At 41.6% G+C, this 22663-nt stretch overlaps 2 protein-coding genes across 2 annotated transcripts; one reads left to right on the top strand and one right to left on the bottom strand.

The window, feature by feature from the left end:
* The first annotated feature begins 12264 nt into the window (after positions 1–12264).
* Positions 12265–16018, top strand: LOC103987875 (receptor-like cytoplasmic kinase 176). The gene is made up of 6 exons (XM_009406321.2): positions 12265–12796; positions 13481–13797; positions 14003–14138; positions 14241–14383; positions 14465–14588; positions 15382–16018. Exons 1-6 carry the CDS (start codon positions 12733–12735, stop codon positions 15840–15842), a joined length of 1245 nt encoding a protein of 414 aa, XP_009404596.2. The 5' UTR covers positions 12265–12732; the 3' UTR covers positions 15843–16018.
* A 1557-nt stretch (positions 16019–17575) lies between these two features.
* Positions 17576–22110, bottom strand: LOC135639428 (uncharacterized protein At5g02240-like). Its single transcript, XM_065153176.1, has 7 exons — positions 21861–22110; positions 20293–20564; positions 20174–20210; positions 19633–19730; positions 18645–18706; positions 18064–18187; positions 17576–17846 (listed from the first exon to the last, which is right to left on the bottom strand). The coding sequence occupies exons 1-7, from the start codon at positions 22045–22047 to the stop codon at positions 17727–17729; spliced, it is 900 nt and encodes a 299-aa protein (XP_065009248.1). The 5' UTR covers positions 22048–22110; the 3' UTR covers positions 17576–17726.
* Positions 22111–22663: the final 553 nt, after the last annotated feature.

Here is a 22663-nt window from a genome sequence, read left to right as displayed (position 1 = left end):
TTCGACCTCTGGTGGCGGTTCGATGTCTAAACTCGAGGCGAGTCTTGCCAAGGCATCGACTTACATGTTCTACGTTTGCGGCACCCTTGTTATAGCGAAGCCTCGGAAGCGGCTAATGAGTTTCTTTACCTCTAAAAGATATTTCATCATGGTGGCATCCCAGGCCATGCAGTCTCCGTTGATATGGCCGACCACTAACTGAGAGTCAATAAAAACCTGGACATCTTTGACTTGTAGTTCGAGGGCCAACTTGAGGCCGGATAAGAGCGCTTCGTATTCAGCTTCGTTGTTGGTGGCTTTGAACCCGAAGCGGAGCGCATGCCTAAATGTCCGGCCATCGGGGCTTACAAGGATGAGACCAGCCCCGCCTCCCTTTGCATTCGTCAAGCCATCGACATGCAGGTTCCACCATTGCTCGGTATGCTCGTCGTCGTTGTTTTCTGTGGGGGTCAATTCTGAGATGAAGTCGGCAATGACTTGAGCCTCGATGGTTGTTCTTAGGACATATTGCACGTCGAACTCCCCAAGCTCGATCGACCACTTGAGCATTCGTCCGGAAACGTCGAACTTGGACAATATCTACCGCAGTGGCTGGTCGGTTATTACTTTGATGGGGTGGGCCTAGAAGTAGGGCCTTAACTTTCTTGTCGTCTGTACGAGTGCTAAGGCCAGTCTTTCCACCGATTGATATCTTACCTCCGGCCCGCCAAGGACATGGCTCAGGTAGTAGATTGGTTATTGTACTCTGGAGTCGTCTCTGGTCAAGACGGAACTGATGGTATGCTCGGAAGCTACCAGGTGGAGGCTGAGTGGTTCTCCCAAGGAGAATGTAGCAAGTCAGGGTAGGCGCGCCAGGTGCTCCTTTAGTCGGCCAAAGGCCTCTTGACATTCTAAGGTCCATTCGAAGTCCTTTGGGTTCTTCAGGATTTGGAAGAAGGGGAGGCACTTGTCCCCTGATCGAGACAGGAACCGAGCCAAGGAGGCGAGCCTCCCCGCCAAATGTTGGACCCCCTTTACTGACCGGGGGGTTCCATGTTAATGATAGCTTGAACCTTTTTCAGGTTGGCGTCAATTCCCCTTTGGTGGATTATGAATCCAAGGAACTTTCCCGAGCTGACTCTGAAGACGCATTTGGCGGGATTTAGGTGCATGCTGCATTTCTGCAACATCCTCAATGTCTCGGTGAGATCCGTTAGGTGGGTCCGGGTGGATTTGCTTTTGATGATCATGTTATCGACATATACTTCCATGTTCCTACCGATCTGGTGGCCGAATGTCTTGTTCATCATCCTTTGGTAAGTTGCCCCTGTGTTCTTCAACCCGAATGGCATGACTTTGTAGAAGTACACTCCTTGGTTTGTGATGAATGCCATATGTTCCTGGTCTTCGGGGGCCATCTTGATTTGGTTGTACCCCGAGAATGAGTCCAGGAACGTGAGAAGCTCATGCCCAGAAGTTGAGTCGACTAGTTGGTCAATCCTCGGTAGTGGGTAGCAGTCCTTCGGGCATGCTCGATTCGAGTCGATGTAGTCAATGCACATCCTCCAACTTCCATTTGGCTTTTTAATGGGGACTACATTTGACAGCCATTGTGGGTATTTCGCTTTTGCGATGAATACTGCTACCAGGAGTCGCTCTATTTCATCGTCAACCGCCTTTTGACGGTCACACGCCAACTTTCGAGGTCATTGCTTCATGGGCCGTACTTGGGGACTGATATTCAAGTGGTGTTGTGCGACCGCTCGGTTGATCCCGGGCATGTCTGCTAGTGACCAAGCGAAGACGTCGGTATTTTCAACTAATAGGTTGACAAGTTGCTCTCTTTCCTCCTCTGGTAATCCCGACCCAACCCCGATGACCCTATTAGGTCGGTCGTGGTGCAGCGGGACTTCTCGGGTGTGTTCGGTCAGTTCGGGTCACTACATGGGCCTGGCATCGTCCCGAGGATCAACAATAGGATGTTCGTGTCTTGGCCTTTTAGGGAATGCGACGGTCGCCAGGTAGCATTATCGGGACTCCCGAGGGTCGCTCTTTGCTTCCCCAACTCCTTCTCGTGTCGGGAATTTTATCGCTCGGTGATATATGGAGATGACTGCTCTGAATTTCTTGAGGGTTGGACGGCCCAGGATAGCGTTGTACGCTGAGGGGAGTTCCACCACTATAAAGGTTACCATGACCGTCTTCAACTACGGGACCTCGCCCAAGGTGACTGGTAAGGTGGTCATGCCGAGGGACGAGACGGAGTCCCCTATAAATCTGGTAAGTGCTGATTGACTCGGGGCAAGGTCTTTCTTGGTCAGGTCGAGTTTTTGGAAGGCGTCAAAGTATAAGATATCGGTAGAGCTCTCGGTATCTACCATGATCCTTTTAACTCGAGCATTGGCGATCCTGGCCGAGATGAACAACACGTCATCATGCTCCGGGTATTCGGTTTCTCCTGTTGGCATGGTGATCTCAGGCGCTTCTCTATGGTTGCTCGGGCATAAGCTTTTTGTCCTACCATGCTATCTCCCTCGGCCGCTGGACCACCGTTGATCATGTCAATCTATTTTTTGACCGGCTTGAAGGGGCGGGGAGACGCTTCCCGTGGCCTTCTAATGTAGTGCCCCAGGTGTCCCCGACGTATGAACTCTTTGATTCAATTCTTGAGGTCGCGACATTCCTCGGTATCATGGCCATTGTCATGATGGAATCGGCAGTACTTCGAATGGTCCCTGAGCTCGCGGGGTGCCTTCATCGGGTTCAGGGCTTTTAGGAGCCATCTCTTCCTGATATGTAGGAATATCTCAGTCTTAGAGGCGTTCAAAGGTGGGAGCGTCCCGTCGGGTCGGTCAGTTCTCCTTCTTGGCGGCGTCGGGAACTGCCCTCGGGTCGGTTCTAGTCATGGCCTTTTGTTCTCCTCCCATTTTCCTGCCACCAATGGTTCGATAGCTACATATTAGTTGGCTTGTTGAAGAATTTCGGGAATGGCTATAGGGGGCCATTCAACCAACGATCAGAAGAACCTGGAGGGTTGGAGTCCCATTAGAAAAGCTTGTATTATCAAGGAAGGGTGAGCGTCAGGCAGCCCCCAGATTTTAGTAGCAAAACGTGTTACAAAATGAGCAAGTGACTCGTCGTCCTTTTGGCTGAGACTGAGGAATAGGGTCGCGGATGGTCTCGGTCGCACACTGGCCATGAAGTTGAGTTCAAACTCTTTGGCAAGTTAGTTAAAAGAGGCGATCGAGGCCGACCTAAGACAGTTGTACCACATCTGGGCTGGGCCTCAGAGCGAGGTGGGGAATGCCCTGCACATGAGGGCGTCAGAAGTACCGTATAGGGCCATTTGGGCCCGAAAGGAGGTGACGTGCTCGGTTGGGTCAGAGCCGCATTATAGGCTTCGAGAACAAGGAGGCGGAACCTCGGAGGGATCAGCTTATCCTGAACTTCGGGTGTGAAAAGTGATGCTCCTAAAGAGGCCACGCAAAGTTCCTCCTTGGATTTGCGGAACTCGTGTTGAACTTCGTCAAGGCACCGATTCATCGAGCGTAGTTGTGCCCGGAGGGAGTCCGTCGAGTCGGACGACAGGGTGTCGGGCTCGGGGTTGTCGATGTGGGGGCGTCGAAGGCTTCTTGCGTCATGTGCAGGTGTCGGCCTCGGGCTTAGTCGCGATTCGAGCGATGCATCCACGGTCACCGTCGCGCACTGCCAGGGGGCCAGGAGCGGTGGAGGGGAATATGTAGGTTATGAGGGAGTGGGGGGCGACAACTCCCACTGTGGTGTCGACAGGTGAGTCGGGAGCTGTCCGGGAGGCAAGACGAAGGGAACAATGGTCTGCATCATTCCTGCTAGGACCTGAACTTGGTGTGTCATGTTAAGAAACGCCTTCACGGAGACGAAAGGTTGAGCAGTGACTAGTCCCGGAGGCGATAACCCCGGGTTAGTGAACATCCTTCAGTAGTGTCCCGGGGTTGCTATGTGGGCTTCCCACTCCAGGGGAGGTGGGTGTTTCTCCCTGAGCCCCGGAGTCGAGTGGATTGGGGGGCGATCGTCGCCCGAGCGTTCAGTTGGGTGGCCGGTTTGAGGTTGATCCTGCGTCATCGGGGCCCTTCCTCTAGCGCCAATATGATAGTGATCCTTTACACTGTGGCAGAGCGAGCTAGCACAGTTTGGTTCGATCTCGAGTGAGCAAGATCGTCCACCTCTGGCAAGTCAGGATTTAGCTCTAACTTTTGAGTCAGAGGCTCCCTGGTGCTGCCCGCCTGCTCCTCGGGCTCCGATCCCTACACACAGATCGGGGTCGGGAAGGGGCTCCGGACTTCGATCCCTCCGAAGATCTTGTTAGTGTTGAGTGGCCAAAGAGGAACCTCTTCTGTCTAACCCCTTGAGGGGTTTTTATCTTCCCTTTAGGGGGGATCGATCGTACCTGGGCTATTTATTACCGTCGACACTGTACTCCGTTGAGCGTCATCCTAGTCTTTGCGGGTCGGGGGGCATTCTGCGGGCACCGTCCCGGTATTTCAGAACGGCGTTGGGCGCGGTCGGCACCGTCCTAGTCTTTGCGAGACGACGTGGTATTTGGTAGGCGCTATCCCATCCTTTTGCTGGGGGGCATTGTACTCGGTCGGCCCCGTCCTGGCCTTTTGCTGGGTGACGTCATACTTGTCGGGTGCTATGCTGGGTTAGTGTTGTCCTGGCCTTTTCGAGATGACGTTGTGCTGACCCGGCCTTTGCGGGTCGACGCGGTACTCGCTCGGTGTCGTCTTGACCTCTCCGGGATGGCATTGTGCTTGGTCAACGTTGCCCGACCTTTACGGGATTTGTGTTAAGTGAGGCGTGCTGTCCTGGATGCTGATGTGGTCATGAATGGTGGTAGGTTCCCAAGATATATCCTATCAATACCGTTTGGGAACTATGGTATAGTGGCATAGTATGTCCATAGTCGATGAGTTGAATAAATTATTATTAAGAGAATAATTCACTGAGTCAGAAGGAATTCTAATATATGCAACTCATGACCAGCTCAGTGAGCTTAGAGAGACACACATATAGTAGACAACGTGATGAATAGGTGATTAGATATAAAATATTCAATAAACCCCTATTTTAATAGATCTATTGGGTGAGACCCAATAGAGCATAGAGTGGTTATTTAATGAGGATCTAATATCCATTAAGCTAGTGATTATTGGATGATGATCCAATACCCATTAAGACAGATCCATTATGGTTAGCAGTAAGAGCTCTCTATAAATAAAAGTTGGGGCTTTATGAGTCATAAGCTAGACCCTATAGCCATTGGCTTCCTATCTCCTCCTCCCTATCTTTCTCTCAGCCGTGAGCCCCTATATGATGTGAGAGAATAGTAAGAGGGTCGACCCCTCTCTTAAATTGTTGTTACATGGTAGTGTGCGATCACGAGAAGAGAACTCGCTAAGAGAGGAGGTGCATCACCATTACGTTTGTTGTGTAAATTACTACTAGAGAGGAGTTTGCAAAAGCACATTCATCCCATAGACTAAGATATACGATAGAGACACATGATCTCACACAAAAGCACATTCATCCCATAGACTAAGATATATGATTTAGGAGACACACGATCTCCCCTAGGTGAGAACATTTCAACCACTTGATGCAGTTTTATTATTTTGAGTTTTACGCACCTAGTTGTTGCACAGTGATCTGATAAGATCTATTTTGGGAACGATTTTTGTTTTTACTTTTTGCTACACATGTGATGCTCTCTAAGATTTTTCAATAATACCATAGCATTATCATGCCTATAGCCCTACTATCTGTCATCTCGCATCTAAGTCCTTTCATGATTGGTAGATCTGCCTTTATGGCACTGTAGAACTCTTCCGAGTATATCTTCATTCCAACTGATGCATGATTTTTTTAAGTAGTTGAGTCTCTTTAGACTCATTGTCACTTCTCACCTCTTTCAATCACTTGCTTTAACACCTTTGTGTTCTCCAAGCAATTCCTCTCAATCGATAGAAAAATAGATCGTAACTCTCATGCATGACCTTCGTCATTATATTGCAGGGATCATGTTGATTCTGTTCTCCTTTACTTGATAGCAATGTTTGCTTTCTCAGTTTTGTTCTCTGACTTGTTAGGCTTTATTAAGCGAACATGAGCTCTAAAACAATCTAACTCTTTAGCCGCTTTGATTATACCTCTGTATAATCAAGCTCTATCCCTCCATGGAATTCACTTGCTTCTACAGTACTATGACATTCACTCCTTGAATCCATAGCCCTTCTTGTCATTATGTTGTTCATCAAAGTGGAGCTCTTAATAACTCATGATCATACATTCATATGATTTAGTCCCTCGTGGGACTTCTCCTATGTGTGTCGCATTGTCTCAAACTGTTCCACTATGATCTGCTGCTCCATGTCATCTCCTGGTGATATTTCTATTTAATTCTAATCTTTATAGGATGGACTTTGCCTGCTATCTCTCTATGTGTGGCCTTTGTCGGCACATCATAGGTCCTCCATCGCCTTTGATTATATTCGCTCCTTTGCCTCTATGTCTACTTACCTCGTGCCAAGGTCTTTTGACCCTAAGTTAATCTCTATAAGTTGAGTTGCATTTATTCCTTCATCAAATGCTTTATCGAAGTAAAGTGTATATGCCTCAAAGTTTCCTTCATCTTTGACATCATACAAGATGAGGCTGCTCCATTAGAATGTGATATGATCCTACTCTTACCTTTGTAAGAGTTTATATTCTTAATCTCTATCTAAGGAAAGCTTTGTGCCTCTGCTCTATGTTTTGTCTTCTATGTCGATTCCCTTTATATGACTTGGACACTTCAATATGCTCAACCTAAGTTTCTCTGCTCTCTAGTTTGCATTGATTTAATGGTGACCCTCACGCCCACCATTCTATGGGTAAGCCCTTTGTTGAGTCTCATTTCTACATCGGCTTTAAGTGTGCCATCATTTGGTATTGTCTTAAGTAGCTTCTTTACTTAATCTTGCAATACATCTACTAACGTATTATCTCATGTGAGATCATACGGTAACTCCTCACTAGTCACTTGATCCATTGAGCTTTGCAGAGTTGTTGTCTTGAGACATCCCTCCTCAACATGTGCAATTTGTTGCACATGATTTTTTGTTTAGAGGACTAGGACTTTTCCCTTTTGGATATTTACCCTATTGGAGCTATTTTTCTCTTTACATTCTTCTTTTTAGAAATTTTGAAGACCACCATCCCTTGGACTACTCCGCCTTATTAAATAAACTATGCAATATTCTGCCCCGCGAATACATTTGTTAGATTATGATTCTTTACTAATATAACCCACATTATGCCCCTCAAGGCTTAACAACATATTGAACTTGCTACACATTTCAACCTCCCATAGGCATATCCTTTCGATGCTGAAGAAAAAGTTTCAATACACCATAACATCAAATTTGATCGCCTTGGAATGGTCATGAATAGTTCATTATCCACATATAATCCCTTGCATGAGGACCAAATTCTCTAAGTAGCAATTTCCCTCACCTTTGTGAGATTTGCATAACTCTTTCGGTTACTGAGCAACACATCCCATCTTGCACGGTCTCATCCTTTGTCAAACGTCCCGCTTACCTTGAGCACCATCAAGTTTGGTTGCTGACGTTAAGTTGTAGCTCGAACGTTACCTTGAGCACCGCTTATTATCATGGTGTATCTCGCACAAAGGGTTAGCCATTTCTCTTAATGCTAATCTCGAATGCTCGCTCTTTTGAATGACTTCTTTTCTTGCATCTCAATGCTTATTTCTCTCAAATGGTCATGTGTGTTGGTTGTCTTTAACGCGGCCCTACTAGATCCTCCATGTTTACATGTCAAGTATTTTTAAATATACTTATCCTGCTTAAATACCATTTGTCATGGACTTCTTATTGGTTTTACCTAAATCGTGTGACACCCTTGTGTGTCCATCTGCAAAGTATCGATCTCCCAGAAACATCTTATGATCCCTTAAAGATCTGTAAAAGAGAAGATGAGTTTAAAAAATTACTTAACTCGGGATGCACAAGTAACCATTTCAACAAACACTTGAAAAACAATGCAAATTACAAATATTAACTTCACAAGTTCTAAACGATTGTGCGATAAAGGGTTTAACATGGTCTGTTGCGGCCATATATTTTCACAAGTGCCCATATGATAATATTATGAAATAAGATAACAAACTAGCCCTAAGCACTACCCCAAAGATCAATCCAACCATATGTCACTTAGGTAACGTTTAGGTGTTGTACTAGATGACGCTCCACACCACTCTACGAAGTTAGAATTCTCCCAAAATGGTAACTTTGATGGCCTATTTTTTGGGTAATTTTACCTTTACACATACAACTTATATTTACAAGCCTAAAACAACCTAAAAAGTAACTAAATTGAGACTATCAAGCCTAGTGCAAGCTCACTATATGCTGTGCAAAGTATGAATAAAACCGAAAGACACGGACATACATGAACATTACATCAATCACCCCATTTACATCTTTGTCCATGACAATATATCCTTCTAATACCATAAAAGGATAGGCTGGCAATGGGCTTATCGGATGAATTAGGCACTACACTCTTGGCCCCTCTAACAAGAGCCTTAAAGCATGCCTTGGGGGGAGACAAATGATAGAGAATATATTGATAACCAACCATCATCTGACATATAAGGGCCATGTGGAATCTATCATAGAAGGAAAATGTCCAAGTCACTCTCCATCTATTTGCCTGTGTAAACAAAAGTCCAAGGCAGTGATGGGATATAAAGTGAAACTAAACTTCTATATATGAACAAATACTAGTAGGCTCTAACATGCAGCGGAATTAAATGGAATCATAATCAAATATAACACCAAGATTTACATGGAAAACCCCTCTAATGTGAAAGGTAAAAACTACGGGACAAACTAAAGATAATCCACTATGAGAATAATAAATATACAAATCTCAATCTCTTGTCCAAAACCCTAGCAACAATCACAAGAGAATAACTGAGATACAAAGATCACGTCACTATGCACAATATCTAAAACCTCCCCAAGTAATCACAGCAAGAGTCTACTATAGATTTGATCTAACTTAAGATTAAAACACTGCTAGATGATTGAGAACAGTCTCTTCGCGTTGTTCTTGTTTTCTTTCTTTTTTTTCTCTTATTTTTCTATCTTTTTCTTCTCCTCTTTGAATCAAGATGTTACTACAATTTTTGCCCTTGCTGCTACCCTATTTCAGCCTCAATTTCGCAGCCCCCACTCTCCCCTAATTAGATATAAGGTTTAGTTAAAGGGGAGATGGGCTGTAGGCTATTAAAGCCCACTATGGGTTGAACCATGGGTTGTCAACCCAACAAGCAGGTCGTTCGGGGTTGTCTCCCTCCTATCACCCACATGGACAAAACGCCAAGTGGGAGACATTGGGATGGTTATATATTATCCTCTCCAAAGCTAAGTATAAAAACTAATCACCAACTCTATATCATGGGACTCTTTTGTCAAAAGAAACTTACACCCATTAAAAAATCTTAATCAATAACTAAAGTGTCGAAGGGATCAGATCGAAAAATTTCTCATGATATCGATCATAGTACATATGGTATTTTGGGATCTCGATACTTCCTCCTTGAAGCCACATCGGAGACACCATTGAGTCATATCGGATCCATCTCAATCTTTTGACGATTTCCTCTAACAATATCCAAATGATAAAGTTGAAAGACTTGCATATCATGTGACGAAGATTATAAGTATATTATTGAAATTCTAATATGGTTCAAATTACTTGGAGAATATAATAATTTGTTTGTATACCACGAGGTATTGATGTGGGGAGACATAGATACAGTTAAAAGAGTATCAAAACCGCTTATGTTTTTTATATTTTTATTTGATTAAAGTTGATATTTAGAATTTATTTTCTGACATAGATGTCTTCTCCCCAATAAAGCTGTCAACTATTTCCTTCCGTTTGAATCCAAGAAGACTGCAGATTGCTTCTGCATACATGAAGCTGAAGACTGTGAGCTCGACTGATGTTTGCGGAATAAAACTCGGAGGCAGGCATAGAAGAAGACCTTTCCAGGCGTCAAAGATCAAGCAATCGGGTGGACAAATCCCATTGGCTTAAGTCTTCTCTAGCTCAGTTCGTGGAATCGAGGTATGAAAACGATTGGTCGGAGCGATAGGCTTAGAATCGATCGTTGGATCGTATCAGCTTCCCGTTTCCGATAGGTGGGTGATCGGTACACGTTACTTGTCGCCGAGGGACACTCCATGGTCAGAAGCGCGAGCAGCGGGAGAAGAAAAGCGAAGAGTCAAAAAGGGCACGAGAAAAACATCATCCAAGGCAGCAGCAGCAGCAGTGGATTGACGGCTCCCACCTCCGCTCACGATTCCTCTGAGGAGAGAGAGGTTGTCCTGTGGCATCGAAGGGTCGTAAAAGTGAATCGATCGTTCTCAAGGTAAAGTTGGTGAATTCTCGCACTTGCACTATTCTAATCTAAATATGCGTTCTAAACAACACATATATATGGACGAGATAAGAACAAACACGCTTGTTGCGTTGCCTTCGACTTTCGATGGTGAATGTAAACTATGATGGATTCTGGATGCATATAATTGACTTTTGGAACAGTTGTGAATGCATATAATACAAGAAGACGATGATCGGTAGCCGCTGCGAGTCTCCATTGGGCAGCAGCAGACGTCTGAAAAGCTGGAAGACTGCGGAGAAATGCCACCAACAGAAGCTTCCTTTCTTGTTCGGGTGGAGGGCAGTAGCTTCCGTGCATCCAAGTCATCTCAGCTCGCTTCCTGCCTCTTTCCTTCCCTTCTTTTCTTGCCATGCCTTCGACCACCTCGTGCTCCATTAGGCTTTTTGTTTCAACGGTGTGGACTGCTAAACGAGACGGTGGCATTAAGAAACACATTTGAAATATATAGTAAAAGCGCAATACATTTTTTCAAATATTAATTGATGCTTGATAAATTTTTAATATTTCAGTAGTTTTTGGATGCTATGTAATTATTTTTAAATTCCAAAAATATCCTATGATTTTTATTTAAAATTATCATATTATTAAAATTATTTATATAAACGTTGCTTTTTTATATTTTAAAATTATTTTTTTATATTTTTATATTTATTGTGTTATATATTTGTGTCATGTGAAATTTTTTACAAGATTACATGCATTTATTTATTTATTTATTTACTAATTAATTTAAATAAAATAAATACATTCACTTTTAAATAAATATTTAATATATTAGAATGGTATATTTGTCATAAAATATTTAATAAAAAATTAAAATATAATCATACCAAACAACACTTACATGAATACATATTTAAAATGTAATTTTCATTTATAGTTTATCAAACATTTATAGTACTATATAATTATACAATCATTTAACTCCTACATTAAAAATATAAATATATTCTCAAACTCAATCTTAGTATATTAGAGGTTCAAACAAAAGGATAATGTTAGGGTTTACTATTCTGTTTGACCAATCAAAATTTACATTTAAAAAAAAAAATTATTTTCCTTTCGAGCATTAGAAAAACAAATCTTTACAAACTTTTCTAACGTTGCTTTACGAAAGTAATCATTTTTATTAACATAACTTCATAATAATTTTAATTAATAGTGTCTCAATATAATCGAGGTTGTAAAGAGATTGATCCTTTCGAACGTAAGACTCATGCAAAAAGTTAAGTCCATCATGATTGATATCAACATAATAAAATATCAAATACCACTTAATTGATTCATAACCTTTTCATAATTCATTAATATTTTTAATTAAAAAGAATATTAATTTGGTATTTGGAATCCACCTGATCCGATACTAAGTTTGCTCTCTTTAAAGTAGGTTTTACCCTGCAACATATATATATATATATATATATATATATATATATATATATATATATAAAAAGTACATCTAATGTATGTGTACACTTGGATGGGTCGAAGACTATTCCATGTTTCCTTTTAAATTATTAAAATGGTCTTTAAAAATTAAGAGATGGATAGTAATATTTATATGTAATAATATGAATAATAAAATATTCATGTTGATTATTCATAAATGATTGGATTTAGATTTCGTAAATTAACACATTCATGATGGGTGGATAAAATAGGGACAGTAATGTCATTTTATATGATCAAATTAGACACGTCATACCATTGTTAGTGTGTTACGTTTTCGTCGTTCGTATAAAGACAGCTTCTGAGTGGGATGGGGACGGGGGGACCGCCGCCCGCCATTGATGGCGCCCCCGAGCTTACTGTGAGAGGTCAACCTCCATCGCCCACCACTAAAAGGAGAGCGAGGGGGAGGGCCAGGAAAAAACGGCACAAAAGGAGCCACCTGTAGCTCGCTTTCCCAGTTCTCCATCTCCCTTCTCTCCTTCCGATTCGGCACGATTTGATCTGCGGCTTTCGTTTATTTTATTTTGGTGATCTACAACCAGAACTCCCGGATTGGAGTTCGGTAGCTGGAGATCTGTTTGGCGAGCTTCACCCGTTGTGGCTGTCGGCGGTCGCTTTCCCTTTCATATTTCCGTCGGCTTTCCGGGACGGAGAGTTTTCGGTTTGGTTTCGCTTTAAATAGGCGACATGGGGTTGTGCCCTTGACGAGTTTGCCTCCTCCGTCTTGAACCCTAGTTTTCGAGGTGGGTGCTTCGTGCTCGCTCTTGCGCTTTGGTAGATCTCGGATGGGGAATTGTTGGGGAGCTAAGATCAAGGCGGAGAGCCCCTCCCACAGCGCCTTCGCTTCAGGTACTAAAAAGCATATCATTTTAGCAGCCTTTAATGCCTTTTAGGGCTTGGATGATCGGAAAGTTGAGAACTTTCTAGTGCTTTTGTCTGTTTTGGGGGATTCCTTAGGGTTCTACTTCGCAAACTTGTCTGAGACACCGAGTTTGGGAGGAATTACTAAGTACCGTCTCCTCCGACTAAATTTGATGGTTTTAACGAAAGCTTCTACTGTTAGATCTGTCCCTATTGGCGTGCGTATTTCTTCCGGGGGAGCATCTTTTTCTTGATAATTTATGTTGGGGTTATCCTATCTGATCAAATTAAATACTTCCCCCACATTTCCAACATTTGTAGCAACCTGGGAATTACCTGACCTGCTTGTGGAATTATAACAAGTATTTAGGTTCTATATTGCTTTGTAAAAAAAGAATTTGCCATGTTGTAGTTATGTTAATTTAAGTGGATTTATTACGATAGTAATAAGTCAAGTGAATTTTTGCAACAGGTAACTTTGATCACAGTACTTTTAGGTAGTTCATGTTATAGGGGTGACTATTCATCTTTCTTTCGTTTATGGGAACAGTTATTGGCTGCAATTTGCTTTGACTGTTTGTTTGATGAGTTTTTTAAATTTTACCTTTAAGTAAATGTAAAGAGATTTTTTTTAGCGAATCTGATAAAAATATCTAATATTTGGATCCTCAGGGACGAACTCTAAATATGGTAGCAGGGAAGGGAAGGCGTTTAGTAGTTCTAGCAGCAAGGTGTCTGTGCCTCCAACCCCTCGGAGCGAGGATGAGATTTTGCAGTCGTCAAACGTGAAAAGCTTCACCTTCAGTGAACTGAAAACTGCCACCAGGAACTTCCGGCCGGACAGTGTGTTGGGAGAGGGAGGCTTTGGTTCGGTGTTTAAGGGATGGGTTGATGAACACACCTTTGCACCTACCAAGCCCGGGACTGGTATGGTTATCGCTGTGAAGAAGCTCAACCAGGATGGACACCAAGGTCATAGGGAATGGTTGGTTAGTGTCATTTTCTTCTCAATCTATTGTCTGTTTCTTTACGTTTTGCTTCCTCGAATCTGAAGTTCTGATAAGGATTTTTATGCATGATTGACTTGTAGTTGGACATATGGTTTTTTGCTTGTGTGCTTGTCGGTGGCTCTACTACGACATCAACTTGTAATTTCTGTTCATTTTGATAAGCAATTACCCTACGATTTTGTAGGCGGAGGTTAATTATTTGGGTCAACTATCCCATCCTAATCTTGTGAGGCTAATTGGATACTGCTTGGAGGATGAACAACGGCTCCTTGTGTATGAATTCATGCAACGTGGAAGCTTGGAGAACCATCTTTTTCGAAGTATGTCCCTTGTACATTAGCATATTGACATTTCACTACATCTTTCTTTGAGCATTAAATTGTTGTTGAGCTTTAAGATTTACTGAATCTATATCCATGCAGGGAGTTCAACCGTTCAACCACTCTCTTGGAACATCCGTATGAGGGTTGCTCTAGGAGCTGCAAAAGGTCTTGCCTTTCTGCATAGCGACAAGGCAAAAGTCATATATCGTGATTTTAAAGCCTCTAACGTGCTGCTGGATTCAGTAAGTTATCTTCTAGTGTGTTCTGGTCCTTTGTATCAGTATTTGTTCACCTGGGAAGTAATCTTGTCGCCATGCATACAGAACTACAATGCAAAACTTTCGGATTTTGGATTGGCAAAAGATGGTCCAACTGGTGATAAGAGCCATGTTTCTACGAGGGTCATGGGGACGCATGGATATGCTGCCCCTGAGTATCTTGCAACAGGTAGGTAAATTCTATATGGTTTTCCTCCAACCTCATGTTATGCATGCTTGCTCATTTGGTTTATTAGCATGCAATTCGCTGAATGCTCTTTAAGATACCTAGTCAGGATGATCTCCAAACTGTTGAAGCTTTTACATCCATGGTACAATTTTTGCATTTTTTTTCTTCACATTTCAGTTGAATATGGATTTATGTGCTTCGCACCCTTTCCGCTTGAAGAGATTTATGCTCTTGGTTCCCCATTTTCTATCTCTTTGAAAGTGTTTGTAGTATCTCACTTCAGACTAGTCACAACATACAGGGGCAGAGTTGCATACACTGACAGAAGCAATGGCAGAAATTGAATAGCTGTGCGACCAATATAACGGACACAGTATTCTTAATTATAACTAGTTCAGATCGTAACACTGCCCAAGGAATAACAATAATTTTTTATTCTTGTATCGCATGACATCTTCTGCGCTGCCAATTATGCAAATTTCCTGGAAGGCTACGATGGATAACTTACAAATTAGTGATGCATCATTTTAATCCTTTCATAAATGTTGACATTCTGATAATTGAATAGGAGTAACAAATGCTACAGAATTAGTTAAGAAGAAGTGAATCTTCATAGTTAATATTGTGTCTGAGTCGGTAGTTTTTGTGACTTGGTTAAGCATATCCAAGTTTCATCCATCTGGATATTCTAGATCTGTAAACAGGCAACTGGGCAAGGTTTTGTTTGTGCATTTTCTTTAGCATATCGAAAAATGACAGATGGTCTGACTAAGATTGTTTGTACATCTTTAAGGTCATTTGACAACCAAGAGCGATGTGTATAGCTTTGGAGTTGTTCTACTGGAGCTGTTGTCTGGCCGCCGTGCTTTGGACAGGAACCGCCCCATCGGAGAGCACAATTTGGTAGAATGGGCGAGGCCTTTTCTTGCAAGCAAACGGAAGATTTTCCGTGTCTTGGATACCCGGTTGGGAGCACAGTATCCACTGGCCACAGCCCAGAAAGCTTCCTTCATTGCGCTCCAGTGCCTGTCCACGGAAGCAAGGCACCGACCGGCCATGGCTCAGGTGGTTTCTGCATTAGAGGAGCTTCAAAATGCTGAAGTTACCGACCAAAGCCAGCGGACAGGACAGAATTCAAGCAGCCAAAGTGGTTACAGTAATCCTCACAGGTCTCGACGGAGAAGTGCCGGAGAAATTGGGAACCGAAAGGTTGCATATCCCAGGCCGTCGGCTTCCCCTCTCTACATAGATTGACTTATAAATGGGGAACACAAGAAGAGAAGTCGTGTGTTTAGTGGTGAACATGTATACATCTAGTCTGTTGTTTTTGTACAGCTTTTCTTGTTACTTGTGTTTTTGGCACTGTCACAAGCACCCTTCTCCATTAACAGACAGGGATGAGAATGTCCATTGCTGAGTGCTTTCGATCATTTTTGGTAGCTCTTAAAGCTAGAAAGAACATGACAGACGGAATGAGCCTTCATTCCTCATCATTACTATCATTGTTGTCAAGGTTATTATGGTGTATAATTTGTATTATTTCGATCGAAGAAATCTCTGCAAAATTCTTGCGTATCCATTTCAAAGTCGTGGCGAAATGAACAAGCAGCCTTGACGTGGAAACCTTGGATTCACATTCTAGAATCATATCCACTATGGAAATCCAGGACTGGTGTGTGGTTGGATAAGGTCGTCCGCCTTGGTGCATTCCAGAGGGAAAAGCTCATGGTGATTATGATAAGGCATGCGATAAGTGTCTTTATTAAAGATAAAAAGCTCATGGTGATTATGATAAGGTATGTGCTAAGTGTGTTCATTAAAGATAAAAAGGCTGTGTTCAATAACAATGAGCACAGAACACTACCGGTGGTGGGTGAGGGGGTTGAGCAGGCGAGCTAAGCTTGACCTGCCGTCTCTATGCATCCATCAGAGGGAGAAAAGAAAGAGGACGCACTCAGTGAATGATGCTCCCGCCAATAGGGGATCGAGGGAGGATATCATATAATACTTTCCAAAGTCTATAGAGTAGTGGATTCGGTTAGCTTCTTCTTGCGCCCGATCCATCAATATAATGACGCAATCCTCATAACACTTTTGTTCTACTTTTAATACCTACGAGTGCCGACGGTATTTATGGTTTTCTATTTACAATCCCCTTTTACTATTTATAATTTAATTTTTAATTTTTTTAAAAAAATATTTTTAAGATTTTTTTTATTAATGAATATAAATACTTTCTTCCTTCATTTATTTCTCTTCTTCACCTATAATGTCGAATTAGGTCGAATGACACCTCTTTTTCTTCTTCACTCGTAATGTCGAATTAGATCGAATAATATTTTTATTTATTTATAAATAGGCCGAATAACACTGATGATAATCAAAGAGACAATGAACGATGTAGTCTCTGACTACACATGTCATAAGCATTGAAAAATGATTACAGTTGATGATGACTTTATGGATAGACAAATGATAGTGAGAATAAAATAAAAAAAAATAAAAAAAAAATATCTTTTAAATTATAAATAATAAAAATAAAAAAATTTTATTATTTTTGGGATGGCAAATAACAAGTAAGGCCGACTGCATCGATAGAGAGCGACGTTGATAGTTAGGATAAAATAAATAAATTATAAATAAAATAAGTAAAAAATATATATTTCTAGATTGTAAATAATAAAATATTATTTTATTATTTCTAAAGGAAACTGAATAGAAAGCTTCTTGTGTTCAATTATTCCGGGGCTGTGATTAGAAAGAGAGAGAGGGCGATCTGCCGTGGCGGAGGCGGAGAGGGAGACCGGAGCGGAGGAGCCGTGCTTCTTTGGCTCGGTGTCTTCGTTCCCCTCGTGATGACTGGTTCCTCCTCATCCCCTCCGTAGACCTCCGGGGACCACCGCCACGGTGACGGCTTTTCTCCTCCGAGTACACTTGATATGAGCCCTGTGTGAGAGACGTAAGTTTTGCCTCGGTCGGTGGCTAACTGACGCGAACACATAGATGCACTGAAGTTTTATATGATAGATACAACAGTGGAGCTGTCGCCTCATACGTCCTAAACGAACTCAAGCCAACACAAAACTGTTCCTTCGATCTTCCGCGAAATCCAAAAAACAAATATGCAGATGATGGACATCAGAAACGAGTGGTGACTTGGGAGAACAGTGCCTTGAAATCAGTTGTCGGCGTACCCGTGCCTTCTGGTTTCGATGCCAGATCAAATGCCTTGAATTTGGCCTCCTCGAACTGCAGAGCCTGTTCATGGAGACGGGATTTTAGTTAGAAGAAACCTCACGTTATGTTCTTAAGGTAGATAAGACAGTAATTGAAACGTGACATGTCGTCGGGTTTCATTATCTTTGCTTACCATCAGATTAAAATTACAGCATCTACACTCAAGAGTTTACAGTCTACACGATCCATGGCGTTTCTAGCTAACCAACACGATTGCAAGAGAATGAAGGTTTCGTACCTGGATGCAAACCTCTGCAACATCAGGCCTAGCAATTGTTCTAGTTTCCGTCTTGAGAAGCTCGTCATCCTTGCCTACAAGTAGTTCTCGCACGCCCCCATCTTTATCCTGTAAGCCTCCTGCCCTGTTTCAGACGAGATACATTTGATCAACAGGTGTTTGTTTCCTCGAGTAGGCCACAGACCATGTCAGATGATCCAAGGAAGAGGATAGTTCCATCAAGGCCTTGCAAGGCAACAACGAAAAAGCTGTATCCTAAATGTACTATCTCTATTCCTAGGTTGAAGTATTTCCACGTATATGTCGCTCTATTTTTTTGCATTAGAGCAAAAATATCATATACTATCTGTACAACATTCGTTAGTCCAAATGCAGAATTTATGTTCTGAAAATAATGAGAAGGAATTCAGCATTTGTATCCTAAAAAGCAGGGATTACTGTTGCCCACATGTCTTCTAAGCCATTTGGAAGGAAGGAGGAACATAAAACAGTAAAGCCAAATAGGTGTACTGATTGATCCATTGAAACATAGCTGCAAGAAACTTGAATGTGTTGTGTGGTGTAAGTTCCGAAAACTGTACCTTATGATTGTGTATGGTATTCCAGAGTCTGCTAAATACTGTTCAGCTTTCCTTTTCCAGATCTGCAAAATCATAAGAAATTATTTGTTCAAGCTTGTCAACATTATTTTTACGCTCATCTAACATTCCTTCTAATCCACATGGCTTATGTACAAAGGATGTGCACAAACTTTGTAGCATGCAAGACAAGGATAATATGAACAAGTTTGGTGATCAAATATCTAGAGCAACTAAATTATCAAAGACCCCAAAAAAAACCCTCATTCTTCCTATTCAGATATATGATAGGCATGGAAACAACATATTTGGTAGGCTTTTCTCCCTGACAAAGTATACTGTAATAAGCCCTAATTTTCACGAGTTAAGGAAAAGATTAGTGTGATGAAAGTCAGTAATTGTCAATCACAAGAAGCTGCAGCAAAGCAAAGCTTTTAGCAGACATCCCCGGACAGAAAGGCACAAGTCTATTGTATCTGCAAGAGGCTTTGAGAAATATTAGCAAGTTGATACCAGTATAAAATGTCTGATTGAAGGAACATCATAGTTCACTTAACATGAAGGACAGTTGAGTTATTCGTAATGGACGTAGCACTAAAGTTATTGTCTCAACCTGTAATAATTGGTGTTAGATTGTTAATTTGATGCCACAAGTGGTGATTATCCTACATACAAATCACTTCCTGACCATTTGATGTTAACTGTCCATCTCCTTGGATCTAAAAGCATAAATGGCGGTAGTTTAGCCTGATAACACATAATGTTATCAACTATATCAATCTTGTTCTTCAATACTGAAAAAATATTTTTTATGCATGGTTTACCACTGCAATCATTCATAGACAATGAATAAAACTTTTCATAAAGAAACATGCTAGTCAAATGTCATGATTGAAATAGATACTCCAGAGTCACGGGAATGTGCAAAAAAGAAAATATACACAAGATCAAGTACATTGAAGGACTACAATCAGCAAATAGAACTACTTACCAGTATCTTCCCATTCCCAATGTTGTTCAACGGGTGATTGATATCTGTTCCACCCATAGAACCAACCAAAACAATCTGCTTGACACCAACAGCTCTAGCTGTATAAGAAGCAAAGATTTAGATACACAATAAATAAAAACCACTAAGGCAGACTAGGATTTTATGTATCGGTCCGTTATCGGTTCCAACAATCTGTTGTACAGTGTGTACTGACTGGTGTCTTAAAACATGGAATAAAATCAATAATAGTAAATATATGAGTGATTCTCCAAAGCCAAGTTTTCCACAACTTTTTACACTATTTTTCTTAAGAACAAGGATGTGGCACACGGGCGAGAAAAACTAACAATGTTTTATTGAAGTTGTAGACAACATGGATGGAATGAATTGAACGAATGACTGAGTGATACCAACAAGGGTCGTTTCATGCAGGCACATGTATCATAAAGACATGATATAGCCACATATATTGATTGATACACAAAAACATGAATGCACGAGTAGCTGAATAATACATAGAAGAGGAATAAAGAAGAGTTACCAGCATCAATTTGATTCTTCTGACCAATCCAATCGACCTAAGCAGATGTACAGCGTGAACAAAGTGTTGCAAAGATGAAACTTGGATCCACCATGAATCAACTAAACTTTTAAACATACCTGCTCAGGATATGATCCATCTTCAAAATAAAACTCAGGTCGTTCACCTTTACTTGGGTCAAATCCTGGCTTCATCTTTGGCACAGCACTGGTAAGAATGATGAGTGCATCAATACCTTGAACAGCAGGAATGATACTTTCAGCATTCCTTATGTCACCCACAAATACATCATCAGCACCTCCAATTTTTTCTTTGCTTTCTGCTGTCCTAACTAAGCCTCTAGCGACAAACTGGTCTGATCTTTCTTTCAATTTCTTGTAAACAATTTGACCTGAAAAAGTAAAAAATTAAAGAACAACATTAAAATATACAATACAGCAATAGCAACAAAGCCATACGTCTCAACTATTTAGGATCGGCTATATGGATCTTTTGTCGCCATTGAGATCCATAAAAGGTCATATATTTAGTTAAATTTAGAGCATTTAATTTTTTTTATGTAGTATCTATCAAGATCTCTTTAGGTTTTACTCTATCTTTCCTCGTATTACTAACATTAATTATTTTACCTTTTTTGACTATCATATCCAGAGATCTCCTAAGCACGTGCTCATACCATCTTAAATAATTTTTTTCTTATTTTTTCTTCTATTGAAACGATGTCTAATTGTTTACAAATAAAATCTTTTTTTTTTTTCTTATCTTTCCTAGTAACTCTACACATCCATCTTAACATTCTTATCTTTCTTGTCTTGCCAATTTGAATTTTCACATGTATTATGTACAAACAAACAATTCCAGTTGTCTTATGACATTTTTACAAGTCGATCAACAGATAGATACACCTTTGTTACCTCAAATTGGCATTACAACCGAACAAAGTCTAGTATTCACTCTTAGTCTTGATCTTTATATGCGAAATTGAGTCCCTTGAATCTAGGAAAGAGAAGGTGCCTATTTGACATGGCCATCAAAGTCTTCACATCTTCTATTATGGGCTATACATGAACAAAGCACCGATGGGCCTATCTTCAAGTGAGAATATTGCTTAGATTATTTCCAAAGAAAGCCTTATGTCGTAGAACAAGATGTGAACAACAGCTCTCTCTACACCCCTATTTAGCATCTCTGTAACCATTAAAGGCATTCATTGGGAAATTGCATTCCCCTGCCTCGCATCTCTTGCTTGCTCCACCACAAACTTCAAGAAGCATCATTCACAAAGACAGAAACCAGAGCCGATCGTTGACGGAGACGGATCATGCTATCCATCTGATTCATATTTAATGATTAAAATCTCATGAATCAACGTCATCCTATTCTTCTCATCATGTCAGACGTAGTTAAAGCCCCATTGCCCCTGTCGCGTTCTTCAAACCCTAATCCAACTCCTGGATGACAATTTTGCAAGCAGGCGAGTTCCTTCAAGAATGTCATCCGCGTCTCCAATAACACATCCGATGCTCTAAAACTAATCAAGATTCAGCAAGTCCTAACAGGACATTTCCCTGCCATCCTTCACTAGAATTAACAAGAACTTAAAATCGGCATGCCGAAGGGAAGGTCGGATAACAACCGAAGTATGAAAGGGAAGAGTGACTCAGAGAGAGAGAGAGAGAGAGAGAACCTGTTCTGCCACCGGCTCCAGTTACGAGGACGACGGGGGCGGGACCGTCGGACATGGCCGCAGAAGTGGCGAGTGTTACGGCTCTTTTCCTCGCGCTTGCGCTCCTGGGGAAGCGAGATGACGAAAGAGGAGTGGGCTTCTGAGAGAACTTGGGAGGGGCGGAGAGGAAGTAGGCGCGCATCAGCATATCGTCGCCACCGAAGCGGTGTCACCACCACCACCACCACCTACCGCCTTATCTTCGGGCGCGCAATTACGGAACGTAACCACGCGGCAGTTGAATGGACAAAAAGGAGATCGTAAGGCCTGGTCCATTGGGCTTTATAAAAGGCCTTTGGGCCGGCCACATCGGATGATATTATTATTATTATTATTATTATTATTATTATTATTATTATTATATCAAAAAATAAATAATAATAATAATAATAATAATAATAATAATAATAATAATAATAATAAGGCCTTTATGCGGTCGAATACGTACGTCGGCACGAATGAGGTGTGTGGATCGAATAATGCACTGCACACGTGTGTGGGGTGTGTGCGGACTTTGTGTGTCGTGATGGTAGCAGGAGTTTGGGATCGGGCGAGTGGAGCCAAATTATGAATTGTTCTTGATAACATTATTGCATAATCATAATGTTGGACGTCCACTTCAGCAAGCTGTCATAGATTACATTATTAATGCGTGCTTGTTTTCTTGCGGTGGCCACCGCCTTGTTCATCATCAGCCGGCCTCGTCCATGTTACTCGAGAATTCCACCACACACTCTCACTCACACGGGTGATGAATGTAGACC

Source organism: Musa acuminata, chromosome BXJ3-6 (assembly GCF_036884655.1).
Source record: "Musa acuminata AAA Group cultivar baxijiao chromosome BXJ3-6, Cavendish_Baxijiao_AAA, whole genome shotgun sequence".
NCBI classification, from domain to species: Eukaryota; Viridiplantae; Streptophyta; class Magnoliopsida; order Zingiberales; family Musaceae; genus Musa; species Musa acuminata.
The sequence above is the reverse complement of the archived record's forward strand: the minus strand, read 5'-3'. Positions and strand labels throughout refer to the sequence as shown.

Coding starts and splice junctions, on each gene's coding strand:
- LOC103987875 (XM_009406321.2), top strand. CDS start 12,733: ATGGGGAATTGTTGGGGAGCTAAGATCAAGGCGGAGAGCCCCTCCCAC. Junction 12,797..13,480: donor CCACAGCGCCTTCGCTTCAG/GTACTAAAAAGC, acceptor TTGGATCCTCAG/GGACGAACTCTAAATATGGT. Junction 13,798..14,002: donor AAGGTCATAGGGAATGGTTG/GTTAGTGTCATT, acceptor ACGATTTTGTAG/GCGGAGGTTAATTATTTGGG.
- LOC135639428 (XM_065153176.1), bottom strand. CDS start 22,047: ATGCTGATGCGCGCCTACTTCCTCTCCGCCCCTCCCAAGTTCTCTCAG. Junction 19,731..20,173: donor GAAGAATCAAATTGATGCTG/GTAACTCTTCTT, acceptor CTTCTTATACAG/CTAGAGCTGTTGGTGTCAAG. Junction 17,847..18,063: donor TTGCAGAGGTTTGCATCCAG/GTACGAAACCTT, acceptor CTCCATGAACAG/GCTCTGCAGTTCGAGGAGGC.